At 34.2% G+C, this 13,235-nt stretch overlaps 1 protein-coding gene across 5 annotated transcripts in view; it reads right to left on the bottom strand.

Annotated features, from left to right (window-relative positions):
* Positions 1 to 1,535: 1,535 nt before the first annotated feature.
* Positions 1,536 to 13,235, bottom strand: part of LOC135219410 (endoplasmic reticulum membrane sensor NFE2L1-like) — a 565,440-nt gene continuing 553,740 nt past the window's right edge. For all 5 annotated transcript variants that reach the window (XM_064256165.1, XM_064256164.1, XM_064256162.1 and 2 more), the window contains one exon: positions 1,536 to 11,964. In XM_064256165.1, coding sequence (XP_064112235.1) covers positions 11,809 to 11,964 — 156 coding nt within the window. In that variant the 3' untranslated portion in view covers positions 1,536 to 11,808. The remainder of the gene's footprint in view (positions 11,965 to 13,235) is intronic.

The following is a 13,235-nucleotide window of genomic DNA, read 5'->3' as shown; positions in this document are numbered from 1 at the left end:
TGCTTTCCTCCACCTTTCAGTGTGTAATCAGTTTAATAATCGTTTGTTTGTATGGTGCTTTTACGTTGCATGGAACCAGTGGTTATTCAGCAACGGGACGAACGGCTTTACGTGACTGCCGAACCACGTCGAGAGTGAACTTCTAGCACCAGACATACACATCTCTCACTCCTCAATGGAATGGCTGAGAATCGAACCCGCGACCACCGAGGTGGGACGCTAATATGTACCATACCAACCACGCCGCTGAGGTGCTTTGTTTAATAATTGCTTGGCAAGACCCTTGAATAAAAATAATTTTTTATAATAAAAGCAAGTTTTATTCAATACTACTTACCAAGCAATTATTTAACTGGAGCCCTCCCTCCTCCCTGCAGGTTAGTGGCCGAAATCTGAATGGAGGGGAGCGGTGTCGTCATACCCGTCAACCGTAAGTGGGCAGTTACCAGTCATCTACACTGGCGATGGCGGCGCCACCACGAAAGTTTGAATTTTGGTCTTCCGCATTATCTTTCAGCTTAATAATTGCTTGGTAAGTATTGAATAAAACTTGCTTTAATTCATTTTTTCATCTCTGCCACAAGACTGCTAAATAGTATTGCCATTTAATAACCAGTACTTGCATGTTCCCAACATGAGGACACTGGGAATGGGAAAACTTACATACAAATTGGATGGAAAAGTTTCCAATTGTGCATACTAAAAAGACTTCTAATTTTATTTTTACTTACAAATAGGAAAGTCCATACATATTAGGAAGCTGAAAAGAGTGCTGTACATCAGTGAACATGCAAAAAAAGTTTTTTTCAATTAGTACTGAAATAAAAAAAAGATCATTTTACGGAACTTGTAGTAATACTGTAACAACTTTTTTTACATTGACCATTAATGGCATTGCAAAACTAATTGCAAGGGTTAGATTATGCATATGTACTACAGTATTTGCAGGTACCTCTCTAAAATTTGCAGCTTCAAAAATGGTAATGGCCGAATGGTGTTTCGACTAACATAAACAAAATAGTGAGATGGACTGGAATGTGTGTAGTTTTAGATTCGCAGCAACATAACCTGAATCCATCTAGATCTCTATATGTAAATGGAAGGTTACTATGTGTTAAAAAAAATTACTATGTTTTAAAAAAAAATTTGATGTTTTTGAATAGTAGATTCTTCATGAAATCTCATGTGACTGATCTGAAGGTCACATGTATGAAATCCCCTGAGATACAGATAGGACTTTTATCTCCTTTCATGATAGAAATTTAAATGTTTAGAAAGTGACAACCAACTTTTGTATTTATTGGTTCAGAGACTCCTGTTAATTTTCAGAAAATGGAGAGTACTCCATACCAAAAGCAATTTAGTGAAGAGTACGTATAAGTTTGACATTTATATTAGTACAGGTATACAGTTGGTCCTGTTTCCATTTTTTATTATATCAAAACAAAATAGCTTCACTATCCATACTGAGGAACCTGGTGAAGGGAATATATTGCATTTAATAATAATGTGAGGAATTTAAAGAAAAATCAATGTGATTTACTTAAAAATTTAATGCCTGTTTTTTTTACACTTTAAGTAACAATGTGGAGAAATATACTCTTGTAGTAGAGTATTTTATAAAATTCAAGGAAGTTGAATCTGGGGTGGAAAAAATCCAAAATTGATTCACATACTGGACATAAATACTAAAACATATTTTATACTCTGCCTCATTAATTCTACGTTCTTTTTCAACAGAAAAAGTTATATAGCCTACATCAAAAGCACTTTTGGATCGCACTAACCACTGGGATACACTTTGTACAAACCTGAAAACAAACAGTTTCACACACAAGAGGTCACCCTTTTGATAATAAATTGTTATAAATATGTACATCAATAAATTCAATACTTCCCTATTCAAAAGGGGGAAATGAGAAGTCTGAGCAGTAAGTGCATATATATATATTACCCAACCAGTATACTTGATAAATCAACTGAATAAAATTGTACTGAACAGAACTAAAACTAGCATAAAATTTCCATAGGATGAAACAAGAATCAGGGATGCTAAGACTAAAAATAATTATTGGTACCAGTATTTCCTCATAAGTGATAAAGACAAGCTAGGCTAGTTAGTGACTGGACAAGCTGTGCTAGTTAAGCCAGATGCACACCACAACGGTTACCGTGTGTATCACTTTTTTTGGTCAATACACACTAGAGTAACATTATACGTACCAGAATTATCTGTCTTCCCTTCCACAAGTGTTCTCACAGGCTTCTACCATATTTGATTAACAAGAATAAGCAAAAACTGTACATTCAAAACAGAAAAATTAGATATAAATACAAAAATTTTTTAAGATCTTGCTTTAAAGCATTTCTTCAGTTTTATTTCCTAATTAGAGCTCCTTTACCATCACATGAAGCGACATGACATTCCTTATGCATTATAGAGCAAACATGATCAATACTTTTGTGCTTCATCATTGAAGAAGTAAATTGAAGAAAATTAGATTTAAAAAAAAAACCGATAAACTCCAAAATGAAAAGTTTATTGAAGTGAAACAACAGTCTTATATAAATCACAAACTCTTATATAAATCACAAACTCTCAATTTACATCAATAAATCTGCTATTGATCCTTTAGATCACCAGATTATAGCTCAAAAAGTCTATTACATCTGGGCTGATGTAGTATGTTATATGAATCAACATGGTGTGCACATGGCAGAGTCCAGCGGTACAGTACTGTCATTCATCTCATCCGCTACTTCTTAGAGGGAAATTCCATACAGTATGATAGACTGCTTTCACCAAGAATCCACACAGTGAGGTACTTGACTTGAGGAATTTGCAGTATCAGAAAATCTCGGTTCATGTACATTGTTTATTGCTGCTCTATTTCTCTTGATATTTAGTCAAGATGTCTACAGTAAATAAAAGGTTACGAAGGGAATGATTAATTGCCACACATAAACTATCAAGAAGTGTGAAAAGGGAGCATTTCCCAGTGGTGTAATGGAGTATTGGAACCAAAGACCCATACCAATGTCATCAAGAGGCAGAAAGTTTGAAAGCTACCAAGCCACAAGAAAAGTTTAAGACATTTTGAGATATTCACTTAAAATGGCAACATAACAAACCTTGATGATGCCATGAACAGGAGGTACAAACATGAAAAGGTTGAGGGCTTGGCATTTTAGGAACCCATATTAGGAGTGAGTGAGTTTCTCTCCTTATCAGAAAATTTGAATGTTAGAAGTAGTTGGCTTGTAAGGTATTGTATTAAATTCAAATTAGGTAATGTAAAGGGGGGTTGCAAAGTGTTACAGTGCAGACCTGGCCATTCACTAAAACAGTGTATATGCAGAGAACTTATATTTGAGGATTGACGTATTTATAATAGAGACCAGTTTTTAACTATCTAGTCTGATCAACATTCTAAGATCACTAGGGTGGGGCCAGGAAAAGAATACAGTGGTGTCAAATGTCTGGTTATGATTAAAAGTTTTGACTTAAGAGCTTGCTCAAGTGAAATTAAAAAAAAAAAAAAAAATAAAAAAAAAAAAAAAAAATTTTTCATTAAGTGAGATTGAAACATATGTACAAACCAGGCATAATTTTTGGCAGCGTCTGCCAAACCTCAGTTTCCAGACACATGGTCACTGAAGGCATTTAAATGGCTAGGTCAGTCTAAAACAATAACAGTATTTGTCACCTCAAGCAGTGTGAGTCACTGGACAGTATTGATAGCACAAGGGATACCCAAAGTGGATCAATTCTCCCTATCGCCAACATCTTTACTCCCAGGTCAAGTAAACTGTTTTATAACATTTTAAAATATTTCATATTAAAGAAACAAGGGGCCCCTGTAACTAAAGGCAATTTATTTTTTCTTTTAAATGATAATACGTAGCTTATGTAGCCTGCAGAGGCACTGAAAAAATGCAGTCACATAACCCATAAATAACTGCTAAAATAGAATAGGGACAATAATAAAATGGCTTGGAAGGCCTATCCTGCAGAACTACCCAAACAAATTTTAAGTGTTAAGTATTAAACACCTAGTTGTATTTTTATAAAAACTATAATTGTTGTTTCCAAAAATGACACACAATTGAAAATTATTAAGAACAACCAAAATATACTTGTTGAAGTACAGGAAATGACAGATCTCAGGTAAAGTCATAAACAAGGGATTAGCCTTTAGGGTGTGATTTAAAAGGATAAATAGATCTGGCAGAGCTGTATTCTTTTTCTGACCCTACCCTAGCGATCTTAGAATGATGAATAGACTATAGGGAGGCCAACCCTAACAATAACCAGGCAGGTTAGATAGAATATTGTCTTGTCACAAGAGAAAGTTCAGGATATCAGTCCCTGTATACAATGCTGACTACGATCATATACACAAAGATGTTCATAAGAAACAATGGTATTTGTATAAAAGAAAAGCCATCATAAGTCATAAAATGCAAGCTTCCTCATATTGGATGACATTTTGGTTGCAGAGTGCCTGCCCATCTTATCCGGAATAGAATAAAGGTCTGAAATTCATACCCAATATCATGATGTGGCAAGCATCAAGATTAATTTACTGACCTTAATATTTGGAACACTTTGCAGCCAAGAGAGGTACTTCACAGAGAAAGCTGGCAATCTTCTGGCTTCAGACTTAAAAGAAAAAAAAAAACTGTGACAAGGGCATTACAACTTGTTTCGTACCAAGTACCAATACACATGGAGAAATAAAGTTTAATTGATCAGGGATTGTCCAAAAGGGATGAGAGGGCATTGTTTCTAAAGGACATTGTTTAAGGCAAGGTCACAGAATGATAATGTCCAATGACATCGCTGACATAAGGAAACCTGTAATTTCAAGCTCTATGGGACATCTGGATGATAGCTGACAAAAACATTATGATTTGTACAATCCTGATCTCCCTCCAAGATAGCACCAAAACCAGTTGGAATAGTTTACTCCACCAAAGCCCTAAGTATCATCTTCAGTAATGACAAATTATATCATCTCTACTTCTGAATTCCTGTGTGCATTCCCAATCTGTTGATTCAAGAGTAACCAACCCTAAAGCCTGACAGATGTTTGTGAGCTGTCGAGTAGTTGCCATGCTCTAATACTGTAATTAGTTGCAAAGCTCCTTATACAGAGAAGGTCTCCACTGAATTTCTTTAATTTCTGTTTTTGCACTGATCTCGTATTACTTTGATGTCTTTCAACTGTAAATGTATAAGCAACATCAATATTGTATAGAGGTGACAACCAAGGTACGGTGCAGTTTATTTTTATTTTTTTTTCTGCCTTTTAGAGTTCAGTATAAATTTCTAAGCTCATAAATACGAGGCATGTCAAGGAAAAAACCCAGTTCACAAATGGCAGGATGAAACCTCCATATCTTCACCTTGCCTGTAAGAAATTTAGTAACAAAAGCTCACAGTTAAGATTCTACTCTTAGTCAAAATCCTCAGTGTAATGCATGTCATAGATGGGTTTTATATACCGGCATCAAAAAGTTAACCAATATAAAAAAAAATAAAGAATTATGGACAGATGGCCTCTAGGAAGCTTTTCATATATTACTGTATTTGTAAATAACACACTAATGACTGAATTATGGACTGACAACAAGAGATTAGTCACTTCTATTCTCCTTGTGATGGAAAGAAACTTATTCTAAAGAATCCAGACCTATTTAGTGAAAAGTAAAACTACTTTTATTTAGAGTAAGAGTAGGGATAAAAATCAATAAGTATCACTATAAAATCCTTATATTATCTAATAGGCAAACTTTAGAAGCCACATGAACCTCATACACATATTTTTGATCTGGATTAGTAAACTGTTGAACATCAATAATAATGTACAAATGTATAAGCTCAGAATTATTAAACTGATTAATATATTTACCAGGTGTTGTAGAAATGTTTATAATTAATAAATTGCATGAATCATCAGTTCAGATAACTTTAAAAAAAAAATATTCCAATATTTCATTAATTATTCAGTACTGAAGAAAATGATGCAGCATGTATGTACAGTATATAGAGAGGGCCATTTCTTGCAGCTTGTACAGAATAAAATCTTTAACATACCTATGTGAAGGATTGTTCTAGGTAACTGGACAATAGTACCTGACAGAAGAGTATTGATAAAGCCTAAGCACTTGTTGGGATGTAAAATTTGAGGTAGCTTATGGGCCCCAACATGGTAAGTTTTACTGTTGTAGGTTCAAGAACTTCAAGAAAATATATTTGTACACCTGGTCAGCTAAATGTTAGTCTAGATCTTGGTTGAAGAGAAAATGCATCTAGTTTAAAGGTTGTCAATGCATATTTAAAGAACTGTTGGGTCTCATTCAAATAATTTTTCTGCACAGTCGAAAAGCATGACAATTTACTCATGTTAACAAATATTTATGGAGAAAATAGAAGCTTCAAAATAGACTTTATGGGTGATGTACAAATACATATAAATAAGCAAAGCCATGCTTGTGTCTTTAGTCCTGGCACATACACAAATGTAATCACAAAGTACTACTGATTAAAGATTTCATAAGTAAAATTATGAAGCCTAACATGCTATCACTGTTCACTAAACTTTCATTTGAGAGAGAGAGTGCAAGATTTCTTGCATTCTGATGAAACTAAAAACAATATATTGCACACTGTAAATGCTTTGTAAACTTATGTTAGTCATTAAATCTTGTTAAGGATTAGCTTCACATTAATTGATCTACTACACTTCCTGAGGCATAATTTAGTTTTTCTTTATTTATTCTGTAAGAGAATGAAAGGATTGATAAATATATTGAAAATGCATTAAGGATGTACAAAAATAACCAACGATTAAGAGTAGACAGAAAATATTGTTCAGACATATTACATAAAATGGATATTACTCTTTCTCATATACATGATTCATAATTGGTCACAAGCAGTTTCTTTAAGAAATAAAACTAATTTTTGAAAAAAGTAAAAAAAATAAACATTCTTGTTCCACAGATAGCAAACCTCTCACTTTTACCTAAATAGCTAGTAAGAAGGACAAACAGGAGGGCTGAATACGTGTTAAAAAAACAAAAGAAACATGACAACAGCCAAGAACTCTAACATTAGGAGACTTTAGATTTGCTGTCAAATGCTCTTATGTCTTGACAGCTTGCAAACCAGAGGTATGTATTTTATAAAAAAAAAAAAAAAAACTATCTCCATGAAGATTCCCTACTTGGTATAGAGTTCCATTATCTATGGCATTTTTGCCTTTTACCTTTCTCAGTAGTGTCAGACAAGTTAGCTTGTTATGACATTATTTTACTCACAAGATACCTTAACATAGCAAAGGCTAATTGCTGAACAAAGCTGTTAGGGATGCACTGATTTGCAGTTGCTAAAGAAAATGGCAAAAAGCAGCTGACTGTTCATCCAACAGTATAAATTGTTGGAAAGTGTCCACACATTTGTTGCTGCCATCAGTAAGTTCCAGCAAAGACCAAGTGCCATTTACTCGCTTCCAAGACATTAATGTTATTGAGACTCCAATATGGCTCCTAGACAAATTTGTAGGTCCTGCAGAAAAGAGCAAAAAGGCAGTTATGGAGCCTTGAAGTAAAAATATTTTCCCACAAAATATTATCCCTACCTCATATGTGGAAGAGGTTTTAATTTCACTCTCCATCTGTCAGCACATTTATTATTATTATTTGTTTAAGCAGCCATTTCCAACCAAGTCCAATCGGCTACTTAATGCAGATAAAATCTGTTACATGAAAAGTAAAGAATCATGATATTCTTGGGGAATTTTGTTGCAGTTTGTTACTCTATATGTATACTCTAGGGTTGTGGATATAATATGAAAATAACCTAATTGCTGATGTTTACTGAAGAAAGTGTGTACCGTAAAGTATTTGGATAACTATGTAAGGATTTAAAAGCTTTTATTGCCCCATGTAGTTTTGTAATTTACTTGCCTATCCAGAAACCATGCCACATGAAAGAAATGGTCACAGCTGTGGTCTATTTTGATACATATCTGTTATGTTTGAAAGGCACCCTTAGGCTGTAAAATTTTTTTCTTCCAACCCCAATAGCTGGGTCAGATATTTGAACTTGGTGCAAATAATTTTTGTTGACAGCCTCGTATGAATCACATTGTACTTTTTATTTTTTTGTAACTGCTTTGATAATTTTTTTCTTTTTTCAGTTTATTCCGTATTCCATTTTCTGTACTAAGCTTTTCAGCATTCTGTTTTTCAAACTAAGTTGCAGCAACAACTTGGCACATTCACATGAATCCCTGATGGCATATATGTAAATTTTCTTTTTCTCTAGAAAACAAGGCTTTTGGTTGGCAGTAAAAGCTCTAGCTTAGACATCAGACAGAGTTTTTGTAGAATACCCATAAATGAAAATCTAGTTAGAAGAGTAGGCACTTGAAATTTGACAATTACCCTGGACAGACCTGCCAGTATAAGTAGCAAAGTTAGAGCATTTTTTCAGTTGGGGGGGACAGAATTGTGGAACTAAGTAACATTAACTCCATACCTTTTTGAAATGAAACTTGTCAAACCATGCTCTTATAAGGAAGAAGAAGAGGAGGAATGTTTTAAAAGACTTGGGTCATCTGTTGGATAAATTGCCATTATTCAGGCATTTGTGTTGAAATTTGAAAACCAGTAAAAGCAGCTTTGTGCAGTCTCATCCATGTGCTTGACTATCAGCAGGCACCAATTTCTTTACATGAAAAAAGTACCATTTCTGGAGTTTTAGAAAATCCCAAGATTACACTATAAGGTACTTAATCATCTGTTCATGACAAAATTCCTAATGAATAAATTAGTTGATTTGCTGCAAATTGAAAGCTAAGGGAAAAAAAAGTAATTTGTGGAAACAACACAGTTTCACTTAGCAGAAGTATATGTGACTTGGGCAAATGTTTTGGGTATGTTAGTTGAAATTGTCATTCCTTATCAAACTGAATACGTATGTAGATATTATGAGGTTCTTTCCCAACAACCCAACTCCCTTTGCATTGTCTCTCATTATCCAATCCAAGGCTGGGATTTCTCCTTTTCTTCAGTATGACTACCAGTATTGAGGCTATTCAGTCAGATGTGGTGCTAAAAAAAGGAAATATATTTTTCTTTGATGGTGGACCATAACCCTTTCACAGCAATGATTAAGAAATTCCAACCAAGCAATGTGATTGATCATAAACCCTTCTTAGCAACAATTAAGAAATTCCAACCAAACAATGTGTACTAGTTGTTGATTCAAAGTTTGTTTGCCCTTTGTGCTTCGTCAATAAGAAGATGACATCGAGGGAAAAACAAAAGTAACTTGGATGAAGTAAAGAACTTAAATACGAAGATATGAATTTTCATATCCTTAGCTAATGACCACCTTGAAGGTCTCCCTGACTGGATATTTAATATTGGAGTCAAGGCAATTTGATTGTGGTTGATGGCTAACTCCACAAGTTGTTTTAAGTGCAGTTGCTTGCTTGTATGCTTCAAGTTTAAGTTGCCTAGCCTTGAACTATATTTCTTGAAGACCAGTTAACCCTTACAGACTGAAAACTGAAAATGAACACTGGAAAAGGGGTCCTAAGAGCCATACACTTGCTAAGTTGAGAAGCTTACATGAAGCTCAAGTTAATACTAGTATTATTCATAAGCATGTACAAAGCTTGCATGTTATATATGTAATTTCTTTGCAAAATTTTTTTTCACTTTCTGCACACCGGTTGAGTTTGCTATTAGTAAATTAATTAATTGTTCTTTAATAGGCATATCTATGGTCCAAGCAAACCTTTTTAGTTGCAGCCACTTGATAGATCTTGAAAGATAAGACGCCACTGTGCATACCCAGACCAAACTCCAGTGTCTCAATGTGCCCTACTTAATCTGTGTGCGCGCTTTGCTTTGAGTAGACTTTAGGTGTTTTTCTCTCTCAAGCTTGCACCATTGTTGCTTTGGCTTTATGGTTGTAATATATCTTTCATTTTCATTCACTTCATTATTATGTTTTTGTAGTGATTTGTGAACAAGTCACTGTAGCAGTGTATTAGTTAACAGTGTTTGCACTTTCAAAGCCAGTGCCTTAAATGCTGAGATATATTACTGTAAATACTTTGCTTGTGCTGTTAGGAAGTTCCACAATTCTCAATTCTTGAGGTTTTCTTTGTCACAATTTATTTTTTCTTTTATGTGCAGAAATTGCCATAATCAATCTTATGAAGGCTTTTTCATGGCTAAGGGTAAAAATCTCTTGCTAGATCTGGTAAAACTTGTGGTCAGAGCAATTTCAACTATAATTTAGGATAATGGTCAATAGTTCGTAGAAATCCCCTTTTTTAAGCATGGCATGAAATGCCAATTACTAATAAAAAAAATTGGTTAAAATAGGCTAATCTCACTCTAGCTAGTCTGGAAGGTTTGTTCTTAAGATTGCAATAAGATACCAAGTTAGTAGTTAAAAGGTTCTTGGGCTATAATGAAGCACACAGTTACTTGCATCCAGTTGTGATAAAAAAAAAAAAAATGTAGAGAAATAAGCCTGGAAACAAACAACAACAAAGCCATTTGATAGCCAAGAAGGGGAAGAGGCCTCCAGCTACTGTCTAATATTGTTCATTTTAACAAATATTCAGCATTTTTCATTTGGCCTTGCCAGGCATTTAGTAAAGTAAATTAAGAGGGGTTGTAATTAATATGAACAAAATTAATAATACAGCATATAATCTACAAAAATAACTGTTACAACTTTTCAATCATTCATTCCTAACAAAAATTTAAATTTTACTTGAGGAAAAATTCTCTACTATCTTTTACCCTCACCTACTGTGTATCGCACTCACTGACCAACTACTCTGCATACACAAGGTGATAATTACCAGGTTTACTTTCATAATTATTAAAATTACCATTAACCTAGTTTACCAAAATAATTTCTATCTTTTACAGGACCATAAGAGCACCATAGGATATACCTCAATAGGACATATAATTATGTTCATATTGATATCATTTAGCAAGTCAAAAATGGTGCTTGATTCTTTAACATCAGACTGCATTTTTTTCTAGGCACCATGAAGACTTACAAAAAGGATACACTAATTATGTAAGAATGTACACAGTACAATATACATATGGTAAAGTAACATTTGTTTGCAATTAAATCTGTGAAAGATTTGGTGAGTCTTAAGGTCTCGTTACTCAAGGAAAGAATCTCTTAGGCTGTGTACAGTTAAAAGAAACATTACTGTATTACCAAGAACATTTGACACTAATTCCCAATAATTTATCATTTTTCCATGGTCAGTGGACAAAACTTAGGGCTGCTGTGCATTCAGAAAATGTCAATATTAAATCAATTTAATATTCATGCACAGATGACTATAATAAGTAGGTAAGCTCATGAGTTCTGCAACCAGCACAAACAAACATGCCATGATTTTTTCCCTATTATAGGAAAAAAGAAGCCACTAATAATACTTGCTGTTTTTGCTTTCTGAAGAGAAAACAAGGCAAAATTCTAAAACACACTTCATGCTTAATCATAATTACCTGTATGTCGAGTGCCATAACAAATGCTCCCAAAACCCAAAGGAATTCTTTTAAACCCTTAAAATTTCAAAACTTTAACAAAACCGATCTTTCTCAAACCATCTACAAACAGTAATCCATTTTATACTAATGACTTTGTTATAGAGTAAGGGTGCTCCAGAGAAAGGTTCTCCCTTAAACCGTGACATTAATTTCTCTTAAAGGGAGACAATCACTAAACACTTTAACCAACATTGGTCACTGTTTCCCATCCTCCTTTCCGCGGGTTTTACTACTGGATCCTGGGTCCATGGAATGACTACTCCTTGGTACAAGGAGGATACTACCATCAGCAGACTGCTGCAAAGAGTACTCATGTGGTGAATATGGGTTTCCATCTGGATCACGCAAACTCTGTTAAAAAGAAGGTAATGGTTAAACTAACAATTATTAAGTATTGCAGCATTTTCATGTAAAAGTACCATGACATGGAACATTTAACATACTAAAAAAAAAAAAAAAAAAAAAAAAAAAAATCCTACAAAATATGCTATACTTGGTAAGTCTAACAAGCACATGGCTAGCATAATAGAGATCAGAATATAGAATTTAGGTCATAGGCTAAGCGCTGGAATATATGAGGTAATTCAGTGCTGAAACTTACAGTACAAAGGTTGAAGGTGTAACAGAAGGAAAACCTCACAGTTGCACAATGAATCAATTGGTAGGATGGGGAGAAAGAGAATATGAAAGGAGGTACAGTAAAAGGAATAAAAGGGGTTGCAACTCGGGGCCAAAGGGGACACTGCAAAGAACCTTAAGCAATGCATACATCAAAGAATTTTTTTCAAAAATAGAAACAAATTCCAATTCTGCCAGTTTCTTCTTACAGACCTGTGCAGAAAGAAAGCAGAATTGCTAATACAACTACTTAACCTAAATACTTAGTTCTGCTCTTACACAAACTCAAATTCCAATGATCACCTACCACACCTTTGTAGCACCGAAAATATATAATCCTTGGTGCATTTCAAGTAAATCACATGCTGCTCTAAACGAGTACAGGAGAGCACCTACAACATTCATATCTCTATTAACCAGATATACCATGGTTACCTCACTCCACTTCCATTGAAGACTAAATAAGGATAAATAAGGAGGTCTTGTCAAATGTCTGTATATTTTTTTTTTAAATGTGCAACATCCCTCTTCTGAAACTTCACTGCTTATGCAAGGATCTTCCTTGGAAATCTTGCAAGAATATTTAAGTTTTTCTTTTGGAAAACCAATTATTTAGTAGTGGATGACTAGATATAATTTGTTGGAGGCTGCCTAACTTCCCAAGTATGCACGTCAAACAAAGTAAAAGATTAATGGGTGGACTAAAAATGTAAAAATAACAACTCTAGAAAAGACTGGAATTTTGCCGAGGGCTTTGAGGGAGGAAGATACAGAAAATACCCGGAAAAGGATGGATGTCAAGATGAGAATGTAAAAGGTATGCAACCAAAATATTAAATATTTGGAATAGGAACTGCACTGAATTTTTAAAGAAATCTAACCAGACTAATGAGTCTCAAAATTAAACTTGAAGGTGCAGAGTAATGGATCTGTCCTTAAATACAAGGTGAACTGAGACAACAACATTATAATTGTTGGAACAATGCAGAGGGACATAACAAATA

This window comes from Macrobrachium nipponense, chromosome 1 (genome assembly GCF_015104395.2).
Source record: "Macrobrachium nipponense isolate FS-2020 chromosome 1, ASM1510439v2, whole genome shotgun sequence".
NCBI classification, from domain to species: Eukaryota; Metazoa; Arthropoda; class Malacostraca; order Decapoda; family Palaemonidae; genus Macrobrachium; species Macrobrachium nipponense.
Note: the sequence above shows the minus strand (reverse complement) of the source record. Positions and strands in the feature narration are given on the sequence as shown.